The following is a 24418-nucleotide window of genomic DNA, read 5'->3' as shown; positions in this document are numbered from 1 at the left end:
TGAATCTTACAGTGACTGGTAACAGTAGTCACAATTATTTTATGATAAAAATTAAGAATGGAAGATTATTACCATATTCACTCTATCCATCGAATCTGTCATATTTAATTAGTTATTAATGTTTGAATAAGTAAGTGCTGAAATACTGTGCAGTATTGGTTTTGAACTTCAAGGAACATTTATTAAGTGAAAGTGTGAGTATTTTTCATGTATATTTTTTTTTAGACTTATATTTTACTTAATAACACCTTGTTGCTGATGTTTAAATCTTTTTCATTTAAAGTCCCAGAAATATTAATTTTTATGTGCATAGCTATGATAAATTTGCTATCAATTTCAGATGTCAAAAATATATTTTAGAAATATGTATTTACAGATGTTTAGTCCTATACCAATAAAGTACGAATATGTAGGAGGAGAAGATGTCAGTAGAAATGGTAGGATTGATACTTCAGATAATTCTAAATATCCTTTGTTTATCAATCAAGATCCTGAGTGTAGATATCGTCAGTTACCACAATTTTGGGATTATGCACAATCATCTGTAAATCTTCCTCAAAAGATGAACTTACAACTGTCAGGATCTGCTTCAAGTACAAGTAAATAATCATTATAATTGTAAAGGATACCTATTATAATATAACTATTATATTACGCAATATATAATAATGACTATTTTTTTCTTCTAAAAATAAGAATTTGACTGTACTTATATCATACGATAAAAAAATTTCTTTGACTTGGAAACAGATATATAATTTATGTTACATCAAGTACAACTCATTAACATCATGTCAACATATCAACATTTATTTTTCAATGATTCTTGAATCAGCTGGTTGTTATGTTGATATTACAAGAAAAGCTACAAAAAAAAAACATGATATTATTTAGGAAACTGGTTCTTTAACATATGTGAAAGATTACTTCCATCATGATGGCCTATTATTTCAACTTAACCAACATCAAGAGGAAGCTGCTACACAAACTCAATTTTCTGATCAGAGCCAACAGAATTATCAGATGAAACGCAATCAACACAAGGACTACAATATTCGCAACAGTCTAAAGTGTTAATCAAACTACAACAACTGTACAACCAATTCCATCTATGAAACATAATCGTCCAGGAAGACCTCCAAAGAGTTCTTCTGAAACTACAGTGACAAAGAAATTAAAGTGTCAGTGTGAAATTTGTTTCAAAGAATTCGGACACAAGAGTAATTATTATTCATATGCGAACTCATAATGGGGAAAGACCCATATAACTGTAATCAGTGTGAGAAATGCTTTACACATAGTGGAAATTTAGCGATACATATGAGGACTCATTCAGGCGAAAGACCATATGGTTGTCAAATATGTGGTAAAATGTTTAGTCACAGTGGAAATTCTCTACACACTTGCGTACTCATTCAGGGGTACAACCCTATAAATGTTCTGTATGTGGTAAAGAATTCAGACATAGTGGGAATTTATCAATACATGAAAGAATACATTCTGGAATTAACCCATTTCAATGTAAAGTCTGTGGCAAAGATTTTTATCATAGTGGAAACTTAACAAACTCATATGAAAAACATACAGTAAACATAAATACGAATGTGGAAATTTGTGACAATGGTACAAAGCAAATGCAAAATACAAAAGATCATGATGATGTTCCTCATTCAAATTCACTAAATAATGTAACACTGACTTCCCAAATAAGTGATATTGAAATAATACACCATACAGTTAATGTGTTCCTGTAAAAATGAATGTATTGACTGAGCCTAGATCAGATAATACTTTAATATCAAAACCAACGACTACATAAATTCTTAAAGAAAAAAGAAACTATATTATGTATAAAATTTAAATTTTAATAATATATCTATATATAAGAATCTCTTTCCGTGTGTGTGTGTGTGTGGTGGTGTGTACGTGCGTACGTGCGTATGTGTGTGTCTATATATAATAATGATTTATATAATAGAAAAGCTCAATATGAGATGTATCTAAAAAGGAATGAGACTGGTTCTGTAAAATGTTTATATGTCATTTAATTAAAAATGTACACTTATCCTTCAAAATAGTTCCCTTGAAAAGTATACAATGTCAAAGGCATGGCTTCCACTCCTGAAAATAGTGCTAAAACACTTCTACTAAAACTGCTTTCAGTTAGTCAGTTATAATCTTTTGAATGTTATCCACAGTTCCAAAGTGATATCCTTTGGGATAGTTTTTGATTTTCTTGAAAAAAAAAAGCCACGAACTCAAATCAGAAGAGTATGGAGGTTGTGGAACCACAGAAATATCTTTGTTGGCCAAAAACTCATTTATAACAGAGATGTTTTGGAACCAATTTGGCACAACTCTTTTGCATGCACAAATTCTAAATCAAAAAGTCAACAATTCAGTAATTAAATTTAAATTTAACTCGTCATCAATCATTCTAACTGTCAAAACGATGATCAAATCTTTGAGAGTCTTTACTTTTGCAACATTTCTTTTAATTTTTGAAGTCCAAGGTTTTCCAGAATGAGCTTAATCTTTTACAGTCTCGAGACTATCTAAAACTGCTTTGTGCTACCTAAAACTTGTGCCTTGAATAAGCTTCATTTTGTAAGCTAATTTCAATTTATTTATAAACGTTTCTGTTGTATTGTTTAATACAAAATTAATCGATTTTCTGCGAAATCATTCGTGTTAGCTAAATCAAGTTTGAAAACTGATACAGAAAGAAGACATACAATCTCACAATATGTTGCAATATTTATAGTGTTGCCAATTCCGAAGAACCGAGATCAGTCTCATTATTTTTTAGACACACCTTGTATATATGATTTTAACACAAAGATCTTTTATAATAATATAAAAATACATTTTTATAAATATTTGAAAGCTATTGTAATATGAAATCTTTTTTTTAAAAATGTATATTTATGACATTGATAATTAACGAAAACCTCAACATACTATTCTATGAATTTTTGTTTTATCTAATTTTAACTTATCCTACTAATTGCAAATATAATAATAGTATATATCTTTATTGTCTAAAATAAACTTTTATAAAGCATTTCTTTTATAAACTATTTATTTATATTAAATATAACATTCACCAAATTGCTTCTAAAAGATCTAAGTAATGCTTTGCCTAACATATGTCTATAAGTTAACAAGAATTGTAATTTCATATGTTTGCACTTATAAAACAAACCGATTAATAAATACTATAGCATGCGATCTGTATTACTATGTAAGATTTCAATTTTCCCATTAGATATATTCTTGAAATAAATAATCATTTTGATTAAGAATATATTTTCAATTTGGACAAATTCACTTAAGAGTTTAAATATGATTAAAAATTAATACAAGAATCAAGTATTGAATATAAATAATACAATTAGAAAGTAAAATACTTGTAATCTGTGTTAGCAACAATTATGGTATATACAACTTCCTTAATAATTGTTGGCCTATAACATTAAATTGTTAATAAAATCATTGGTATAGACTCGGTATAATGTAAATAACACAATTTTTCATCATTATAATGCATTTACTGAAGAGAAGTATTATTTTGGTAGTATAAAATGTGGAAATTAAAGTACCATTTAATGGCACGGGTCATATTCGTGGGTAAACGAGTTGTAATAGCTTCTGCTGTATTTTCTGAGGCTGTGTACCAAAAGTATTTTCCAATAATGGGTACTCTTCTACGGTAACTAAAAGACACTAATAATGACAAACAAAGACCATCTCCATCATGATTTCCACTAAACTCAACCAATAACAATCATGTGGTTTATGTGGTGCCAGGTCTGTCCCAAAGATTTCCTACATACATAATTAATAATTCTTGTATATATAAGCCAAGTACATATATACACATAATTTTTTTTACATGACTATTTATACATAATTTTGAAATAACACAGTTTAGAAACCAAAGAATTTTTACCTAGTATATTCTGATTCAAGGACGTTTTCAATAGTGTGTATTTTTTAAAATTTCGTTTTTAATTCAGTTAAATAAAATATTTCCATTATAATTATTATTTTCTAGAACGGTGATATGTACTTAAACTATTTAAATTTGACTTTTGATGAACTCTCTTGCTGATTTACTCTTTTGGTTCGTTTTTGTGTTATACTGTAAGGATCTAAGTTAAAAGGGATAAGCTCAAAAGAAAGATGATAAATAATCGTTATTCAGTTTCTGAAAAGAAAACACTTTAGAATAAAAGTCATCATTAAATAAAGATTACATTAAATTAAAGAGGTTTATTTATCGTTTGCATATTTTTTGTTTGAAAGTAATTATTGTTTGTATAGGATTCTCACATCTGAAACTATTCTTCTATTTTTCCATATACACTGATTTTCTTTTTCACACACTTTTCATTTACACAGATTTTTTCAGGAATAAATCTATAGTGTAAATGAAAAATTAGGTACGGTGTGGTGTATGTGTATTTTATTATATTTATATTATTATGCGTTTATACAAATAACAAAATTCCATTAATACAGATTAAAGCAAATTAAAACAATATTTAATTATAGATATATATTTAAATTCAGTACTTACAGTCATAAAGTTGTGCAAGGTGGAAAGGACGACTACGATTAGGTGATTCACAACAGGCAAATGACGCAATTCTGTATCCAATATAACTACATGTAATTTGTTCCTGCGAATAATATAATTTTTAAAATGTAACAAAATATTTGACATTAGTCTTACATAACATATAGTGTAATTGTTGACAATATTTTAGAAAATGCTACATACATATCAATTTTTAAGAGTAATTACATATATTATACGTGTCAAGACTGTCTTTCAGCATTTGTAAAAGATCTAGTTACAAGAATATTTCTATAAATTGTAATAGTTTCCAAATAATGTTTTGTTAACTCATATAGTTTTTAATGTCGTATTTGCAGGTAGCACAAATATGACTAATTTATTAATACTGAAAGTTAAGCTCTATATAGTATAAAAGCATATGACGATATAATGATTAATATAATTAAAAAATTAATAATGAAGATTCAACAAAGAACATGCAAACAAAACATCGCATTAGCAATAAAGAATAATTTAAGTAGAATAGAAATAATTTAAATAAATATGAAATAGATAAAAGTAAGAAAGTGCCATGCAAATCAGGTGTACCATTTAGTAATTGCAGATTAAGATAAAAACATTCTTAACCTAAGTGCAGATGTCTATACATATGTGTATATCACGGTCAATCCAATTAATCCATTGTCCACATTCACATCTAATTGGAATATCTTCTTCGTGTTAAAAAAACTATCACCATTGATTTACTTAAACTGAAAGTGTGAATACTAAATGGAAAAAAAGATAGCAGTGATATATTTATAAATGAGTAACCTTTTAAATTTGTTGAACTATTCAATAATAATAAACTTACGTTGCTCTTTTTTTGGCAGTAATAAATTATTTGTAATATAATTGGAAAGTGGTTTTTGATATGGCATTAAATATGGATGTTGTCGGCCAGGCTTATCAGAATATAATTTTTGCCTCTTTCTATTAGTGGAATAATATCATTAGATCTAAGTGGTAAATCTTCTATATTATGTACCCAAACGTGGCTTGTAAGATTCTTCATTTGCTTGATCCGATGTTTTTCTATTACCACAGATATCTCACCTATAAAGACAAAGCGAAACCACGACCCGACTTGCACATTCCACTAATATTAATGTTTAGGTTCTATATAAGTCCAGTTTCCTCTAAACTTCTCTTTTCACAGCATCTAACTAAATTTTTCATTGCGTTCAACTCGACCCAGCAGGTTAAATACCATTTGCCATACAGGAAGCCTTTGCTTCTGCATCATTAATATTTCATTTGATCATTTATAACTACAGCAGCTACCACTATATGTCACAGTTTTTGACAAATCTGGTATAATTTGTATCTGTAGTAGTATAACACTTTTTTTTACCTACAATAATACATTCAAAAAACATTTTTGTACATAATTCTAACATAATTTACTTATAATAAGAAAGTCATGTTTACATGACTTTAGTGAAATTTATAAATTGAATATAGAAAATACAGTACATTATTATAGAAACATATCTTCGTACATGTATTACAGAAATAATTACTTTATTTTTCTATTTTATACAACCAGTATATTAATGAAACCCTATATACAATAAATAATGTTATTTAATGATCAGCTATTTCTAATTGGTATTGATAAATCTTTTGAATATTGCATACTAACCATCCTCTCATGTTGAAACGGTATGTGCATATACGTGTCATCATTTAAATTTTGTCCGCAAATAATAATCGAATTTGTTCGTCAAGTTTTTCTGACATCTTATTTATTTGGTAACGATTTAAATATATTTATAACAAATACCGTGATTGGTAACTACGATAAGTAAAAATTATTAATTCTAACAACGCTCGGTGCCATTGTTTTACTTTTTTAAGGTTGTAAACAAAGTGAAAGATGAGGATAAGGATTATGATAGAAGTTCTGTAAATTCCTGACTTATTAGTTTAGAAGAAAAATTCCCTACATGAATTAGGCCTAGGCAAAACACAACATAGAACAACAACACTAACTCTGAACATGTCTCGAACATTGTGTGACGTTACTTGTCGGCTAGTAAACCTTCATATACAGTTGCATAAAACGCTATGAATTTCAGCAAGTAAAAGATGTAATTGTTTTAAAGCGCCTTGAAATAAGATTTATACTTTGATATTGAAAATCGAAACATTAATAAATTAAAGAATGGATATTTTAAAGTATTGATCGTAATTGGTCTTATACATTGTTCGTTATTTTTTTTTCGACACAATTTTTCAAGGTAAAATGCTAAATATCATTACGAAATATTTAATAAAATTGATACATAATCATATATTGTTTAGACCTGTTCACATTTTCCATACATATATTTTTTTAAAAAAATATGGATTGGAAGTTCAGTCTAATGCGAAATAAAATGGTTACTACTGTATCAATCGCAAAATAATCAAATGGGGCACTGGATCGCTCCAAATTTTTGGACAACATGGTCAATGTTGGAGCATTAATAAGTATTATTATTTTTACCATGTTGTAATGATTGCAATTCTAAGAGTAACATTTAATATATGGGTGCTGGACCATTTACAGATATAAAAAACAGTATATTACTGGAAACCAATGGTATTACAAACATATAATTAATTTATTGCTTATTTTTCATTTGCTCTATACTTATGTTTATACATAATTGCAATTTCTTTTTTTCCAGTTGCTGGACTTGATATGCCATTTAATGAAATTGGATATTATACAGTAACATGGTAGTTGTACCATAGTTCATGAACTTGGTCATGCATTATAGCTGCAGTCAGAGAAGATGTACAGTTATATGGCATAGGAATATTATTAGGCTTTTACTATACCAATAGCTTATGTCAACATAAATAATGAACAATTTATATCATTGCCAATTACGTAATCAATTGAGAATACATGTGCAGGAGTTTGGCACAACATAATTCTTGCAGCTTTAGCTGCAGTAATCTTGTGCTTTTCAACATGGTTCTGGGTCCTCTTTATAATCTTTATAGTGGAGTCTATGTAAAAAACATTTTACCTGTGAGTTAAAAGAAATAAAATGATCAATATAGAAATGTTACACTTTTACGCAAATAATATTTAATTTGTAGAATTCACCTGTAAGAGGTCAAAACGGTCTTTTTAGAACATGATATAATATATAAAGTAAATAATTGCCCCATTAAACATAATGAAGGACTGGTACCACTGTATATAAATATTATTCATCAGCCTGCTCCTGGATATGTGTTAAACAATCTTTTATTCAGGTACTACCAAGAATATCAACAATAAAAAATTTAATTTCTGTTTACTAATAATTTTTGATTTCATTTAGGACTATGACGAACTTCAGTACCATCTATACAAAGAAATAATTGGATGTAGTAGTAAATTGTTGTACTTTAGATAGCGAGACAACTGGAAGTCTATGCTTTGAATACCTAGAAGGGCCACAGGGTGCACCTCTCCATTACCACCACATTCCTGTCTTCCAGCAAGAACCATGATCAATCAGTCTCAAAACTATTGCCAAGCAAGCCATGAGTGTTCCTCTCAAGATACACATTGTATAAAACCGTCTTTAGATAATGTAATCTAAGGTATGTAATATCTAGTTTATTATAAGTTTTGTAAAAATTCTATACTTTAATGTTTTTACAATGCTTTACAGATCGTAACTAAAAGTAAGATGGGAAAAGATGTATTATTTTTTGGGCATCCAGCTGATATTACAGAACAGTCGATGTATCAGATTGGGTTCCTAAATACAGTTTTTTAAATCCTAGCATTCCTGAATCTCTAGTCCCTACTTGGTAAATATATCACAATGTTTTCAGCTGGATTGGCTGTTATTAATGTGGTACCTTGTTTCTTTTCAGATGGTCAGTACATTATAAATATAGCTTGCTCTTTGTATGTATCGGATATAATCCCTATATAATAGAAATATTAGGAGAAAGCGTTAACTCCTTGACAAGAACAAGTATAGGTACCATACGTTCTTAGCATAAATAATAGTGTATTTTACTTATTAATAAATTATTGTATGTGTAACAATTTAATCTTTTATAATGTTGGGCGGTAAGGAAGTAAGAAGAAGTTTATGCATATTTTTGGCATTTGCATGTATTTTCTTCAAATATTTTGCTATTGTAATAAAATTGTATATATATTATATATTTATATATGATCATATAAACTATTTAAAATTATAGAGATATAATAGTATATATTATTGTAGTACTTAGAAAGCAATAGGCAAAGGTTTCTTATAAATATGAGATAATCTAATCTCGCTATCGTTTGCTGCGGCATCTGCATCTAATGCTGAAAAAATTTGAAATACGTTTTAGTAAAAGAATTTGAAAAAGTAGTTAAATTATAACCCTACTTACTTTTACCCTCAAAGCAACTATTTTTACTTTATCCACTACAGCAATCTCTTGAACTCTCGACATCAACATCATTAGCATAAATGTCCAAACATTATCACAAAAATCTGTAGGTATTTAATTTCCTGCCTAAAATATAAATAGAACGATTCTTTATTTATAGTATACTACTTATAAAAATATAGTATATCACAACAATTATTACTACCTTAATGTAAGTCGTGATTTAACTCTAGTAGCAAGTGCTTGGTGCTAGCTTTGTCAAATTGCAATAATACCTTTAGGAAGTTGTGGCGTAACTTTGTCCTACTAAAATAATATTTTATTCTTACAGTGCTGTTAACTTCTAATTAATTTATACTTTATTTATATTTTTATTATGAAAATATACATAAAAAAAAAACAAATATCAAAGGTGTAACAAAATATTTTATTATACCTAACCTTAATATAAAGAATCTCTTACGTATACATACCTGAATCAATTCATCAAGATCTTTCTTGGGATAACGTATTTCCTAACGTTTGTGTTTCTATATAACCTGATAAGACCATCTTATTTTCAAAATATATTTAATATAATATCAATGTACAAAATATCTTAATTGAAAGATTGAAACGTGAAATCAGATTATTTGTGGACACGATAAATCAAAGAAGCAGGGCGCATGGAATTCTTGGAAACCAATTACAATGTTTAGTGGTAAATTCAAAGTTTTTTATATACTTATAGTTGTATATTTTTAGTATTTAATTAATATACTACACTATATTTTTTTATAAGTTTTACTTATGGTCTAGTATTATAATACTAAAAATATATTGCCTATATCAACGGAACACTAACTAGAGGCAGAAATGACTAATTTACAATATCATAGATATTGTAAAGTTATGGCGGCTTGTAAAATAGTTTAATGAACCGTCACTTGAGAGCGACATCTAATTTGAAGACTTTACTTCCGTTTGCTCATTACTTGTTCTTCCTTTTCTGGCTATTGTACTTTGGTATGCTTTGATTCGATGATCAAATTCATACAACAAACGAATGAATGTTATTATATAATATTTATACTTACATTTATTTATTTAACAAATTATATAGTTCGTTAAATGTGCAGCTTATTAAATGCTACAATACAATCTAATATTATAAATATTTAATTTCATTATACGACAATTCTGTGAAATTCTATCTATTTTCATACTTTTCCTAATAAATCTCAATGTACTTCCGGTACGTTCCTGTTCCGTGCTTGTGATATACCAATAATACAGAACATTGTGAGGTTATGCTATAAATGTTAATAATAATTCATAATAAATGTATGATAAACCAAAACGAAAATTATTGCACATTTTTTTCGGTTCAATAGCTTTATTTATTTTCAGAAAAAAAGGAAAGACATTAATTACAAACTATATTGTATTAAAAATATACCCAAATATTTTCGTACAAAGTTATAACCTACGCATTATAAATCCACAATACCTATCTTATGTGTGTGCGTGCTAAATAAGGAAATTAATATAAATTTTACCAATAAAAACATACTTGCCCCTTCAATTTTATTAATTCTTTTATTCAATAAAATGTAATCAAATACAGTATTTTTTTAAATCCATGTATGTTATAATATATATCTTATTTATTTATTTTTTTACCCGATAAAAGTAAATCAGTACAACAGGAAGGGTATATCAATTCAGACTACTACAGATTATATGTAAAATCTCGTGTCAGAAACACATGGCATTTTCATATTGAATCATACGCGGACATACATTGCGAATAAATTGTAGAATAGATTGCCCAAGCATTCCATAATGGTACGAAATCTCAAAAACTTGACCATATATGAAAGGATTTGTTAGTTTAATTGAGACTTTGTATATTAAGGTTTTCAAAGTCGTTGATTACGAATCAAAAGTTAAAATTATAACAAACAAAATGACGGATCCAATATGGTGGATATACATATGTATTACAAAAATAAGAAATTTCGAGGAGCGCCAAAGTACAAAACTTTTTCTTCGCGAAAAATGTCGAAAACACCATTTACGCTATCAATGAGAACAGGAGTAATTCTTGACCAATTTTGATGAACAAGATCTCATTTTAAAGACGAAGATTTTATCTAGAATCCTGTGTTTTCGAATTTTTGAGAAAGCATTTTACTTGTGTATAAACTATTCTCGATAAAATACCATTATTTAACACGATTTTTTTTTCAAAGAAAATAAAACTTTTTCAAAAATCAAAAAAGTAGGTTCCTAGATTAAACCTTCATGTTTAAACATGAAACCGTTTTCAGCAAAATCGATCAAGAATTAACAATTGTTCTATTAATGGCGTAGATCATTATAAAACCAGGTATGATGAACAATCTTAAAGCGTATTTAAACAGACATTAGCCTGTATTATTTGCGACAGAATACATGATATATAAAATACAACAGATAAAAAAATAATAGCAACAAACAGTGACTCTACTCTTATATCTTTATTACTATTATTATATTTAAAAATGAAAGCAAAATCAACAGGAAAATCTAAATTCTAATAGAGAAAAGAAATTTGTTTTCTCTTATTAAAAACTTATACTTATCTAAATAGTTATAATAATATGTATATATCTCATTAATGAATAAGAATAATAAAAAAAATTTGAAAATGTGTTTCAAGTAAGTGTAAGTGTTTCCCTAAGAAATTATTTTACTAATCTAATTCTATCTAATTCTAATTCTAATATAATTCTATCTAATCAACTTATCTACAGAAGCGTAACTAGTAATGTATATATAAGTACTTTTTAAGTTTAGTTAGAAAGAGAAAGAAAAAATTTTAGAAACGCATTGAAATATGCAGCCATTTATCCGGTAGTACTTGTGTTATATATCTAGATTTAGATTTCAATATATTGCAAGTAATACTGAACCAGATTCTCACCATGAAGTTGAGGATGTTGCTGCCTATGGAGATCCACGGACTCTACTTTAAAAGCTGGGATAACATGCAACTTTGGAGATTCAGGATTCTCGACTAACAGCCGCGTTATCATCAGCAGAGTGATGAAACTCGACTTATGGACTCCACCATCCCACATCGGAAGTTTTAAGTCATCTCTATCGACTACGGCGGTAGTCTTTTCGAAATTTCGAACATTAAAACGGAGTCTACAGTAGGACTTAATCCACAGTAGAGTGCCCGCGAACACATACGTCTGTGTCCACTGACAGTTTACATTGAATGTTCTTCCTATTTTACCTGTACCGAACAATGGATCTCCGCACGTTCCACGCACAATTGTAATGGAATTCTGAAACAGAAAATAAACACAAAATGATTAGTATTATTTTTATAATAAGAAATTATGGAAAATATGACCGACAAAAAAATATTGGATATTAAATATACTTACCTTAAGTCTTTATAGTTATTATGCAACGACTATCCTGCCCCAAGAAAGAAGAACCGACAGACAACCGATTCTATTTTGTGATTATAAGAATAATTCTTTAAATACTAGTCAGTTGAACGCAAAATAATAAAATTATAAATTGTCTTAGCTACCCGCAAAACGAAACTGGTTCGATAACAATCAAAATCAGTCAAATTTATTTTGTATTTAGCGCATTGTTACGAGCTAGGTAAGAAAATATACTAATATACTGTCTACAGCGAATGTACTGTCTAAATATTAATTTAGTGTACTCTATATATATTATATGGATACTATTTAAATAGTTATACAGTTATTCAGAATTATATATTATTTCTAAGAAAATAATAGAATAATTCAGCGAAAGCTCATTAAATACCGTGGTGCTCCATGTATCGAACGCTTTCACTTGCGTTTAAAATGGATCAAAAATATAAGCGTAAGTTTATGCACACAAAACAGGAAGTACTTGTCTACTTTACAAAAAACAGAATTTACTCAAGCATTTATATATAAATTAGTAGTGATGGTAACAGCTTCTTTTTTGACGCAAAATTCAACGGGCGTTATTATACGGAATTTTTTTTTCATGAAAGATGACAACAACGTTTATGCCAACAGCGAATCTAGGCTGTTGAGTCAGAATGTGATGAACAAGGTCTCATTTTAAAGATGAAGCTATAAGCGACATACTTTTCTCGAATTTTTGAAAAAGCTTTTTTTTATGCATGAAACTATTGTCAGGAAAATATCATTTTTACAAGATTTTTTTCAAAGAAAATTAAGCTTTTTTAAAATATTTCAGATTAAACCGTATCTATGGAAACATAGTTGAAGCAATTAAATACTTTGAGAGATCTATTAAAGAACTCGTAGATTCCTCGGTATGATAATTTTCGCAGATGTTTCATTCCCAAAACAGTCTAAGCGCAAATGTCGTTAAACGCTTTTTAGTGGATGTCAAGAAGACGATAATAGGTCGATCATTTGGATCTCAGATGCTGAGACAACTTTCGAATCCTGCAAGAAGCAATTGACAAAAGTGATCTTTTCTTGCAATCCGCTTAAAAGAATGCATCGGAATGTATCCATTATTGCACACTCGAACAGATTAATGTCTCAGGCAGGCAATCATTATGATTTTTTCATCAACTCTAATTAAATTAAATACAATATTTACGACCGTTATATGAACGCATTTTTACAAAAATCTTCGAAGGTATGGCCAAGGTTATTCTGATAGTTTGATTTTAACAGCCAGTTACAAGTCGTATATAGTACATTGCAGACCATGATAATATTATAATAGACTCTTTCAAAAGTAGAGGCAATAATATGCCGTGATTGTAACAATTCAGAAATTTAAGTTTCAGAAAAACTCACGAACGACATTGAACTCATGAACATTCTGCAAATATCATCTTCCATTCAACTTTTACATTTCTTGTCAACATCTCAGAGAATGTGCACATCGGAAGATGATCAATTGCAATTTTATATGGCCAAATAGAAACTAAAGATCAATAAATGTAATCATAAAGTTCTAATACATATTGACATATTCCAAGTATTCATTTTCAACATATACACATTAATGTTATTGATCCATTTTATTCATCTAAAGATAACAAATATGTACTATTTAATCATAATAAACCATCTTAGCAAGATCATCACTATCAGCGGACACAATAATGCATGCATTTTTTAATACCTGAACCGCAAAATTTAAAGCTCGGACGTTAATCACAACTGATAGAGGCGCTTAATTTAAATCATAGCATTTCGAATTTCTTGTCGAAATATCAGAAGAAAAAATATACGCATAGCAGCTTATCATTCTAAATTCAAAGGCATCATTGAGAAATGGTATAGATCTTTTAAAGCTGCTATTAGATATCTTAACAATAAAACTGGTGCGAAATCTTCCCCAACAATCAATTTTTGGATTTCATAAAATTTTAAGGAGAGAATTCAAGTTTTGTGGCTGAGATAATTTTCGGAAAAACATTCGGATTACCAGAATATTTCATCAATGAAGAAACTCATTATAAAATCATATATATAAAATGTCAAGTCAAAATTCACAACTCATCACTGTGAAAGAAGACTTTGGGCATAAAACATTGCATATAAGCTCGCATGCGTTTGTACACGTTGATTGCTCTAGGAAAAAATTGATCAACTATATGAAGATCCATTCAAAATTTTAAATACAAAGTGAGACTCTGTTTCAGAATCTTGTACAAGAAATAGCCGGTGAATATCTCCACTGACAGGCCTTTATAGAAGTCATTTTAATGGATGAGGAGAATCAAATGCAATAAGGACAACTTTAAAACCTTATTCAGCTAAACGTCTGTTAAATTTATGCGCCAGCCGGAGATAATACGATTGACGGAGAGTGTGACCACTGTCGTGTGACCAACGTGAGTTAGTTGCCAATCAGCATGCGATGGATTTCGTCCAACGATATCGTTTCAGCAATTCTTGTCCCTGTGGTTGCTAGCAACATAGGAAACACTTTTTTGTCTCCTTGTTGAGTTGTATGAGTTTAGTTATACACTTTGTTTTATTAAATCTTGTATAGATACCAATATATTTATTGTTTTGTTAAGAAAAAGTTTGTGTTATTCTTCTCAATTAAAATTAGAAGTGACTTTAAAAAATGTGACAAGTTTACTAATAAATAACTAATAAAAAATGTAGAATAAGTACAAAAAATAAAAAGTAGGAAAACAAAAATTAATCTATTCTCTACTTATAATCACACATTTTATGAAACCCAAACACTTTAGACAAGAATTCGGATTAATAAGTATGAACAAACGACAACTTGATTTCATTGAGTTACAACATCAAATTATCTAATGTCTTAACAGAAAACACACACTTGTTTACATCTTCTCGTTTTCTAATTCAACATTAAAAAAAAAACGAATTTCTTTAAGTATTATTTATTTCGATAATATAGTACAAACAATTCAGATTAATAGAATATATTGAAAGAGATAAATATAGCGGGACCAACACAAAAAAGACGGTCAAGTGGAGGAATTAATCACAAATGTTTATTTTCGTTGTTTCATCAAAATGTTTTTATTTTCTTGGTTTAAATGTACCGAATATATTTCTATAGAGCAGATTAGATTCAACCACAAAGAGCTAATAAAGTCAGTTACAATATTAAGAAGAATTCAATGTTATATATAAATGTAATAAGTAGTTTACTTATGTTTATATATCTGTAATCTTTTATGTTAATTTTTTGTGTGATTTATAGAAAGAGATGTTATATATGGACATAAAAAGTCATGTAAAAGCAATCGAAAAAATATTTGAGGATAATAAAAAAATCAATTAGTAAACATTAGCAAACCAATTGTTATATCTGTTGATATCTTATGTGTATATTCTGATTTTAAGATATATCTTCTAGTATAAAATAATTTTTAATAAATTTTATTAAATTGGAATATAATTATGTCTTTTCTTTTTCATAGATATGTAAATATCCTTATGATCAAATAATATTTGATTTCGATCCTGCACTAATAAGACATTCTATAATTCAAACTACTGTTCAAATAGAAGAGATATCTCAAGCAATGATTCAGTAAGTGATTTTGTATCTATCATTATTTAATTTAATTTACTTGTAGTGTGTGTTCATGTTTTATTAATAATAAATCTTTTTAATATATAATTTCATAGGAATAGAAATATCATGGATGAGAGTGGTGAACAATTTCTAGTATATTTATTACTTTTAGAAGAAACAGAAAAGCGGAGAAGTGATTTTATATAGAAGTGAATATAAAATAGCTACAGAATATAATTGGAATATTAAAACCAAAGTTCTTAAGGTATATGAGAAAAATTATTTCCTTGTTATACGATAAGATAGGGTACATCAAAGATGAAGTATTTCTGCTGAAATTGTTAAAGTACTTATTACTATTATATTAATTACTCTATTCATAATTTCAGGTGTACTATAATGAATTAGAAACTCGCATACAACTTAGTAAACGCAGACAGAAAGCTGATCAAAAGCCAAATAATATACGATTAATGATTCCAATTTATGCGTTATCGATCATAAAATTTCAATGAATTCAAAAAGCAAAGATACAGCAAAAAACAATTAGAATCACCGGGATAGGAGGACGAAGAAGAGGAGGAGGAGAAGTAAAAAGAAATGTAACAAGAAATTGAAAAAGCAAAAGAGAAAGGTTATATATATTTTTAACTTTACAATTTTTATCTGATCATTATTATTATGCTTTTTTAGCTGGTTCTAAAAATGAAAATGGTTCGCGTACATCATCTAGGGCAATCTCTCGTGGTTCCAGCATAAGGTCTCATCCTCATTTTTCGATACTGTCGAAATTCACATCACACTCCCGTTCAGTATCTAAATCTTCATTTCATTCTCCTTCTCTATCACAATCGATGTCACACTCTCCATCTAAATCACACAATAAAAGATCTAGATCAAGATCTGAATCAATTCAATAGAAAAATTTGTCTAAGTTGAAATCTCGATCAAAATCTGATTCTCCTGCCAAATTACAATCACAATCTCGTTCAAGTTCAAGGTTTCGGAGTGAAAGTAGCAATTCTTCTGTTAGCGATACTGCAGGAAGTAGTTTCGAAAACGAATAAGTAATATTGTATATATATACATATATATATATATATATATATATATATATATATATAATTTTTTGTATGTATATGTATATATATAATTATTTTCTACACCTGTATCAGTATTTTTGTTTATACTTGCAATGTCCTATTTCAGATGCTTTCAGAATAATATTTATAGCAGTACATCAAAAAGTTTATATAAATTATTTTATGAAATATTTTTGTAGAAGGTTTAACTTTCAACACATTTCCTAACATATATAAAATTGCAACTTATATATAAATTAACAAAGAAACATGTAAAAAGTAGTGACGATGTAGTTATAATTTTTATAGGATAAAAAGTTGGAGAATTTTATTTTTATAAAGATCAATTTATATTGTTCCTACATAGAGGAAATATATATATACGTACACAATACTTTTTCGACCATCGAATTGTGTTCATTAATAAGTAAAGCTGTATAGTAATTCTTTATTTTTTTTTTTTTTTTATTTTGTTTTTATTTTTATGTTTTCGTAACTCCAATAATTCTTGTCAGAGGGCAGTCTATTCTATTTGTGGATCACCTGCAACTTGCATTGCGTCATCTTTGACCTATCCAACTGGATGGTATCGTGGGACGTCTCGTAATGTAACGTGCAATATGCGATTAATAGTGTTGAGTTTTTAATATATGCGTTGATATCGTATTGAATATAAGAGACTTTTAAATCATAGAAAAAAATAATAAAAAGGTAAGTGAAATTATAGCAATGTTTACAATGTGTGATTTTCGTTTTTGTCGATTGAATTTTTGAAATCTATTATGTGTTCCAAAAACATTGACCCTGATAAGAAAACAATGCATCTTAAAATGTTATTGTGGAAAATACAAAATAAACAACACAGAAATGAATGAAGAATATGTGATATATGAAAAATGATTGATGACATTATTCCCAGGATATTTGTGTGGATTTCATATAGAATTTTATTTATGCATATTCATATATTTGATTGTCTACTTTGCAAAAGATAAAGTACAAATATATATATATGTTTCAAATATATATTAACTCTTTGAAGTCGATTTTTTTCAATGTTGTGTGTCTACTAGTGTGTTTGGCATATGAAAGAGAAACGAAAAGATAATTATTTGTTGCGTGCATTGGAATAATGATACTAAACTAATAAATAAAAATAATCGACTGAAAAATATGTCACTATAGCGAATGATAATTGTTGTCACTTCAAAGGTAACATACAAGTTTTATAGCAAATTTGTATTGTCTTATCTTTTCTTCCAGCGTGACATACGAGTTAAAAGGTTTAAAAGTAGAAGCGATATCGGTTTTAAATTATTATAGCTCATCCATAAAAAGATAATAATAATAAATAAAATTTCATGTACTTCGATATTTCGTATAACAGATTTAAAGATTTTTAACATGATCTGTTTATTATTTTCAGTATTTCTTTAATTACACTAAATTTAAAATATTGATTATAATTTGTGCAACAAAAAACTACATGCATATTTGTAGTATGATTAAACCATACCATCTTGTTAAATGTAATAACTAACGACGTGATTAGATGTATTAAATAATATATATCTGCAATAATTAATTGTATAAAATATATAATATAGCAACATAAAATATAAATATTATATTGTTGGGAATAGTATAATTTTATACATGGTTTACGATTAATCTCACGATCGTGTCATCGTAATAATGTCTCTACTGCATTTAAAGTTGTGTCGCAATATTTAAGGGGCAACAATAATACCCAACGTATTCTGTTGAGATAGTACATAAATAGTACAAAATCATAGTTTTAAACTTTTTCTTTCATATGGAGGAGTTTATACCGATCTGGTAGCAAACGAAAATGTCAATTTCAAAAAATTAAAGTATTAAAATATATGTAATAAAATTTCTAAACTTATAATTATACTATTTGTTTGATATAACTTATAGTTATACTAAATAAATATATATAATTATTATAATATACTAAACTACTATAATTATACTACTAAAGAATATAAACTACTATAAATTACTATAATATAAAGTACTATATATAGTATAAAGTACTAAAATATATATTACAAAAACATCAATATCATAAATATTTCTTAGATTCCTATCGTCTGTCTAACGAAGAAACATAATTTCCAAATTTTAAGATTTTACTGAGATTATGTGGCTGTTATTATTGTTACATCGTATCTTATTTGGATTTGCTCTAAATAACGAAACTTTAAAAATTTACTACTAGGTAGCGCTTTATCACTATGGATTTCGGCTTGAGATATTATTTACCCTTATCTCAAGTCGTATAAAGAAATCAGGGTCGATTTCTTAGCTTTTTGAAAAGTTTGAAAGTTTACTATCATTTTCCAAATGTCATCTTCAAAATTATATTTACAATTAGATTAATTTATTATTCATCGACCAACAAATCGAACCATGTAAAGTAATTGCGTAAATACCAAGCATCATAATAATTTTAATGGTTATATATAATTAATTATCAATTTTAAGAGTCGTCAGTTCAGAAATAACATCTTCAAATATATATTTTAGATGGCGCCGAAAAATAAAGAAAATAACTCTGGTAACAAGAAAAAAAGACAAGTTTCTGAAGAAGAAGATGATGAAGATTATAGAAGGCGCCGTGATAGAAATAATCAGGTAGAATTATTTTACTTATTTCTATATTTCATAATATAGTTCTCATTTTCAAAGTAAAATTATTCTCTTTGATACTATTACAATATAAATTTCATTATATTATTGTAGGCTGTAAAACGATCAAGAGTAAAAAGCAAATTACGTACACAACAAACTTTGGAACGTGTAAATCAACTTAAAAGAGAAAATGAGTTATTGGAGGAAAAGATAAAAATGCTTACAAAAGAGTTAGGCTTCCTTAAGGACCTTTTCCTTGCCCATGCTGGTAAGATCGAATCCAGTTCAAATTGAAAAATACTTTCTACAAAGCATAATTCAAAAAATAGTCTATTATCATATTTATTAGTGTGTGTGTTGTGTGTCTTTAATAGGTGCAAAGATTATAAATCAAAATTATTAATTTTGCAGAAAATATATATGATAATGTTTAAAATGCAATGTAAGTAAAATGTTAGATTTTGGATATGATAATTGATATATAACTTTTCTTGCCCCGTTGGATTTATATAATATACATTAAACTAAATTTTAAAATATTCTTCTTCTTTTGAAAATGAAGATATATTATTTTGACCAAAATTTTCAGTCTTTTGACTAAAGTCATAAGCAATATACTTGCACGTGAAATATGAATATTTGATAGTTAAACTTTGTGGTTATACTGTACACAATATTATAAGTCATAAAATGTTTAATAGTTTAAATAATATAAGTGTATTTATACTATATGAGTAAATTAAAAAAATAGGGATAAAATAGAATAACTCAACTTATACTGCTTTTTTGCCATTATTATACTGTATTTTTGATATATATTATTAAAATCTCAGATAAAAAAGTGGAAAAGAAATGAAATTAACTTGTAGTATTAAAACTATAAGCAAAGAATAGCAATGTAGAATACGTTAGCATGCTACTTCTATTTTGGCAAAAATTTGACTTATACTCTTTCGCCTGCGAACCAGAAATATATTTTCCTATTGCAATAATCCAAAATGATTTACAGGTTCCAGTCAACATTCTATGAATTTTCAAGATATAGATCTGAATGCTCTTCTAGCAGAAGATACAAAACCTCTAGAATTGGCTAAAACAACTGCTGAGCTTTAATTCAAACTTTTTGCCACGTGAAAGAAGTAACGTGGATTTGATAGAATTTGAAGCAAAACGTACTTTAGCTCGTATACTTCAAGTCCCTAGTTGGACATCTTGGAAGGATGCCAACTTCGAGTCCATTCAAAAAATTATAAGAGCTGGACAACTTCTATGTTGACTATTAAGCAGCATCATTAAGAAGATTAGATAAATGATATCAAATAAATGTTGATTAAAATGTAAGAAGAATTAAGCACGATAAATGGCATCGTATAACAACAAGGATGAACGCAAAGTTGATATTTTAAGATCGACATATACAGATCAAATTTGATTACATAAAACTCGATTGATGGAGAAAGTATTTTCTCAACAATTTCTCGGAGAAGATATAATAATTGTAATAGTGGCCATGATTAAACATGTGCTTTAAAAGTTATGTACGAGATTTTTCTGAAAAGTATCTGATCTATGAGTATATTTGTGTATTTATATATATATTTGTATGAATACAAATTATACATAGGTTCACTTACAAACGTTTCCCCTAAATGACGAATACTCGTAATAGCATATCTAGATGCAAAAATGTGCCCATAGGTCGGATACTTTCTAGACAGATCTCGTATACAAAATAGATTATTGGATAAATTTTTAAAAGAGTGTAATGAAAGGATAGAGCGAATAACGAAAAAGTATTTCCTATTATTTCGTTCGAATAAATTCTAACGATTTTATACTTTGAATTTTGTAAAATCGTTAGATTTGTGAAAAAATAAAATAAAATAAAACATAAATGAACATTCCAATAATAAGGCATGAACATGCCTTCTATAACTTTTTATTTACAGAAATTTTGAGGAAGTGTTCTGTAAATATTTTTATTTATTAAAATAGAATGCAGATGAAACAAATCAATATGTAACTCATCAATAATAACGAATTTTACCTTATATGTTTCATATGCTAATTTGTAATAGTGAGAGAGAGAGAGAGAGAGAGAGAGAGAGAGAGAGAGAGAGAGAGAGAGAGAGAGAGAGAGAGAGAGAGAGAGAGAGATTTAACAAATTAGATATCATTTATTGTTCATTTTAAAAAAATAATAAAAAAATGACCTAATTGTATTCAAACTGTGAATACTAAAGATGCTGTGTTAAAAAGTTTTTTAAAAAAATCTATTTTTTGAAGTAGGATGATGAAAAATAAAAAGAACAATAAAAATTGATGTATTTTTTATTATTTTAAAAACAATAATAAAGCATCATAATCAAAAAATTAAATCATTCGAATCAATGAAAAATTGTATAAGTTCATAAGATTATTTAAATTATTCATAAATATATTCATATTTCGAAGATATACAATTTCCATTCAATTGCCACTGTGTGCTGAATAATTATTAGAAAGGCGGGAGACAAATATGTTTTTTGTAAATTCAAAAGACAAGTGTAAATATAAAAAACATGTATACATTCAATGATTATTTTATTAAGGCTATATTCATTATTTATTTTCGCTAAATATATGCATTTTTATAGAACGATTCACTCTACTTCATTAAAAAAAATAATCTTTAAATACGCAAGGTTACAATGAATGCTAGAAAAACATTGGCGACACCTGTATGCTTCGATATCCACTTGACCGAAAAGATCCGATCAATCTTCGGTCTTCGTTCGGGAAAGCCAATATCGTCGTGTTGAATTCGCGTACCCTACACTATATTTCAAAACGCGATCAACAATTTATCTTTTTTATAAAATGATTTTTTCTATCATTGATCTTATTGCATTTCAATTCATACGTCGAATTTGTCACGAATTAAATATTTTCTTGATAGTTTACAATTATATGGTTTCATAAAAAACGTAGGAAAGTGTATAAGCGAGGTATTAACCTTTACTACTGATAAAATAAAAGAAATTTTATATTTATAAGAGACATAAAAAAGATCAAATAAAATAGTGAATTTTCATCGATGTGCTTATTCGATTAGCCTGATCGTTTTAGAAAGCAAATAAAAGAAAAAAATATCGTAGTAAGGGTTTCGGAATACTACGGGACGGAGGTGAACTGCTCGCAAGCGCGATGAGCCGGCGCGCTAGTACGCCTAGCAGACGACATGTTGGCTGTAGGGAACACCTCGTCTCGGACATTTCGATCGCGAGTTTCCTTGAAAATTTTTAAGTGAGAGGAGAGTAAAAAGGATCGGTAAAAACGAGGTGGATTGAGAAGTGACTAGATCGTGGTATTGAGTTCAATTAATAGTGTTGATGTAGTGGCGGTGATTGTGTCCGTGGGATTTTAAAGGGATTTTAAGGAGGCAGAGGAAGGCGGCGGTGGCGGTGGCGGCGGCAAAGCAGACGGCATTAAATGACGAGAAGGGGTTCGAACGTGCCCCCAAAAAAGCGGGTATTCAGGAAGGATTCTCGTTCGAGTGGTTTAAAGCACAAATGAAATGATAGTTCGTGGTCACGAATGAAAGTGAGAAGAGAAGGAGAAAAAGTTAGAAGGAAAGGATGGAAAGACGAGGAGAGGACTGGTAACAAACAGGTGTAGAAAGGGAAGGTGGAAAAGGAGTAGAAAGAAGAGGAGGTTCATCGTTGGATTTCTAACACATTGACTTCCCTTTCTGTAGACGAAAACGAATGATTATTCCGACTTGATTCGAAATCGCGAGGAAGCGAGAGCAAGTGTGTCGAGAGCCGATCTATTTTAACGTCTCAGTGTTTCGTGTCGGCCGTCGTCAAGGGGGGAGAAGTAAAGAGGGTGGTGGTTGTGGCAGTGGAGGTGGTAGGGTCTGGGAGGTGGCGAGGTCGTGTATACGCGCTGTATCCCTTCCTTCCTCTCCTGGAACGGATTCGCGCGAGACGTCGTCATTGTCAGCCTTCCTACCCAGGTGCTGTTTCTGTCTCTTTGGCACCCCTCGCGATCGAAAGACTGGTCGGTGAAAGAGGAATAGACTATTCTCGTTGTCGTCGTCGTCGCTGTTGTTGACCAGCCAACCGGCTAGCCCAAGCGGTTGCTCAGAAATGTTCGTTGACTCATCAATTCATCGACGATAGTAATGCTGGTAGTTATGCTTTCGCTTTCAGTTATGGACCAGTGGAAGCTGTGGTTAAAGAAAATATGAAGTGAGTATAGTGTGAGATATTCGTCGACGTACGCACGTATATATCAAGTGGAAAGGTGATAGAGAAAGACAAAAAGCAGAAGGATACTCCTCCGAGGCAGAGAGAGAGAGAGAGAGAGAGAGAGAGAGAGAGAGAGAGAGAGAGAGAGAGAGAGAGAGAGAGAGAGAAAGAGAGAGAGAGAGAGAGAGAGAGAGAGAGAGAGAGAGAGAGAGTGAGAGTGAGTGAGTGAGCAAAGGTGTGAGTAACGGTGATCGTTGCAAAGCCCTTGTATCCGACGAAGTGCAAAAGAAACGGAGTGTAAGTTTGGAGGTACAAGCAAATTGGCGATAAAGCGCGATCCATCACTGACGAACGGAACGGAGAAACTGTACGTGGGAATTCGTGGAAAAGGAACGTGC

General features: G+C 29.0%; 3 protein-coding genes, 2 long non-coding RNA genes and 1 pseudogene across 8 annotated transcripts; 3 read left to right on the top strand and 3 right to left on the bottom strand.

Annotated features, from left to right (window-relative positions):
• Positions 1–376: 376 nt before the first annotated feature.
• LOC124946823 lies at positions 377–3064 on the top strand (annotated as a pseudogene).
• Positions 2164–5803, bottom strand: LOC124947891 (8-oxo-dGDP phosphatase NUDT18). Its single transcript, XM_047490693.1, is given in 11 exon segments — positions 2164–2377; positions 3411–3467; positions 3603–3789; positions 3792–3828; positions 4583–4685; positions 5439–5461; positions 5463–5618; positions 5620–5669; positions 5672–5708; positions 5710–5746; positions 5748–5803. Coding segments are annotated over 11 exon segments (957 nt in total).
• A 1353-nt stretch (positions 5804–7156) lies between these two features.
• On the top strand, positions 7157–8559 carry LOC124947840 (membrane-bound transcription factor site-2 protease). Its single transcript, XM_047490560.1, is given in 13 exon segments — positions 7157–7211; positions 7300–7348; positions 7350–7389; positions 7392–7439; positions 7441–7597; positions 7600–7649; positions 7721–7750; positions 7752–7893; positions 7968–8081; positions 8084–8226; positions 8284–8338; positions 8341–8414; positions 8416–8559. Coding segments are annotated over 13 exon segments (1095 nt in total). The 3' UTR covers positions 8554–8559.
• A 3060-nt stretch (positions 8560–11619) lies between these two features.
• On the bottom strand, positions 11620–14420 carry LOC124957416. Its single transcript, XR_007103534.1, has 3 exons — positions 12579–14420; positions 12427–12496; positions 11620–12324 (listed from the first exon to the last, which is right to left on the bottom strand). It is a non-coding gene; the product is annotated as an uncharacterized LOC124957416 (long non-coding RNA).
• A 2241-nt stretch (positions 14421–16661) lies between these two features.
• LOC124957410 lies at positions 16662–17661 on the bottom strand. Its single transcript, XR_007103525.1, has 2 exons — positions 17519–17661; positions 16662–16918 (listed from the first exon to the last, which is right to left on the bottom strand). It is a non-coding gene; the product is annotated as an uncharacterized LOC124957410 (long non-coding RNA).
• Positions 17662–17667: 6 nt separating this feature from the next.
• LOC124957394 (CCAAT/enhancer-binding protein gamma) lies at positions 17668–24135 on the top strand. 4 transcript variants are annotated; one of them, XM_047514423.1, is made up of 4 exons: positions 17668–17841; positions 19684–19791; positions 19900–20056; positions 20798–24135. In XM_047514423.1, the coding sequence occupies exons 2-4, from the start codon at positions 19684–19686 to the stop codon at positions 20899–20901; spliced, it is 369 nt and encodes a 122-aa protein (XP_047370379.1). In that variant the 5' UTR covers positions 17668–17841; the 3' UTR covers positions 20902–24135. The 4 variants fall into 4 exon arrangements, with proteins under 4 accessions (XP_047370379.1, XP_047370397.1, XP_047370389.1 ...); XM_047514441.1 differs by lacking the exon at positions 17668–17841 and adding an exon at positions 19394–19581; XM_047514433.1 differs by lacking the exon at positions 17668–17841 and adding an exon at positions 19395–19568.
• The last annotated feature ends 283 nt before the right edge of the window (positions 24136–24418 follow it).

This window comes from Vespa velutina, chromosome 1, assembly GCF_912470025.1.
Source record: "Vespa velutina chromosome 1, iVesVel2.1, whole genome shotgun sequence".
NCBI classification, from domain to species: domain Eukaryota; kingdom Metazoa; phylum Arthropoda; class Insecta; order Hymenoptera; family Vespidae; genus Vespa; species Vespa velutina.
This window is presented reverse-complemented; position numbering and strand designations above follow the sequence as displayed.

Bases quoted from the DNA above. Each gene is read 5' to 3' on its own strand.
- LOC124957394 (XM_047514414.1), top strand. The intron at 19,792-19,899 runs GTAGAATTATTT...ATATTATTGTAG, and splicing joins GCCGTGATAGAAATAATCAG to GCTGTAAAACGATCAAGAGT. The intron at 20,057-20,797 runs GTAAGATCGAAT...AATGATTTACAG, and splicing joins CCTTTTCCTTGCCCATGCTG to GTTCCAGTCAACATTCTATG.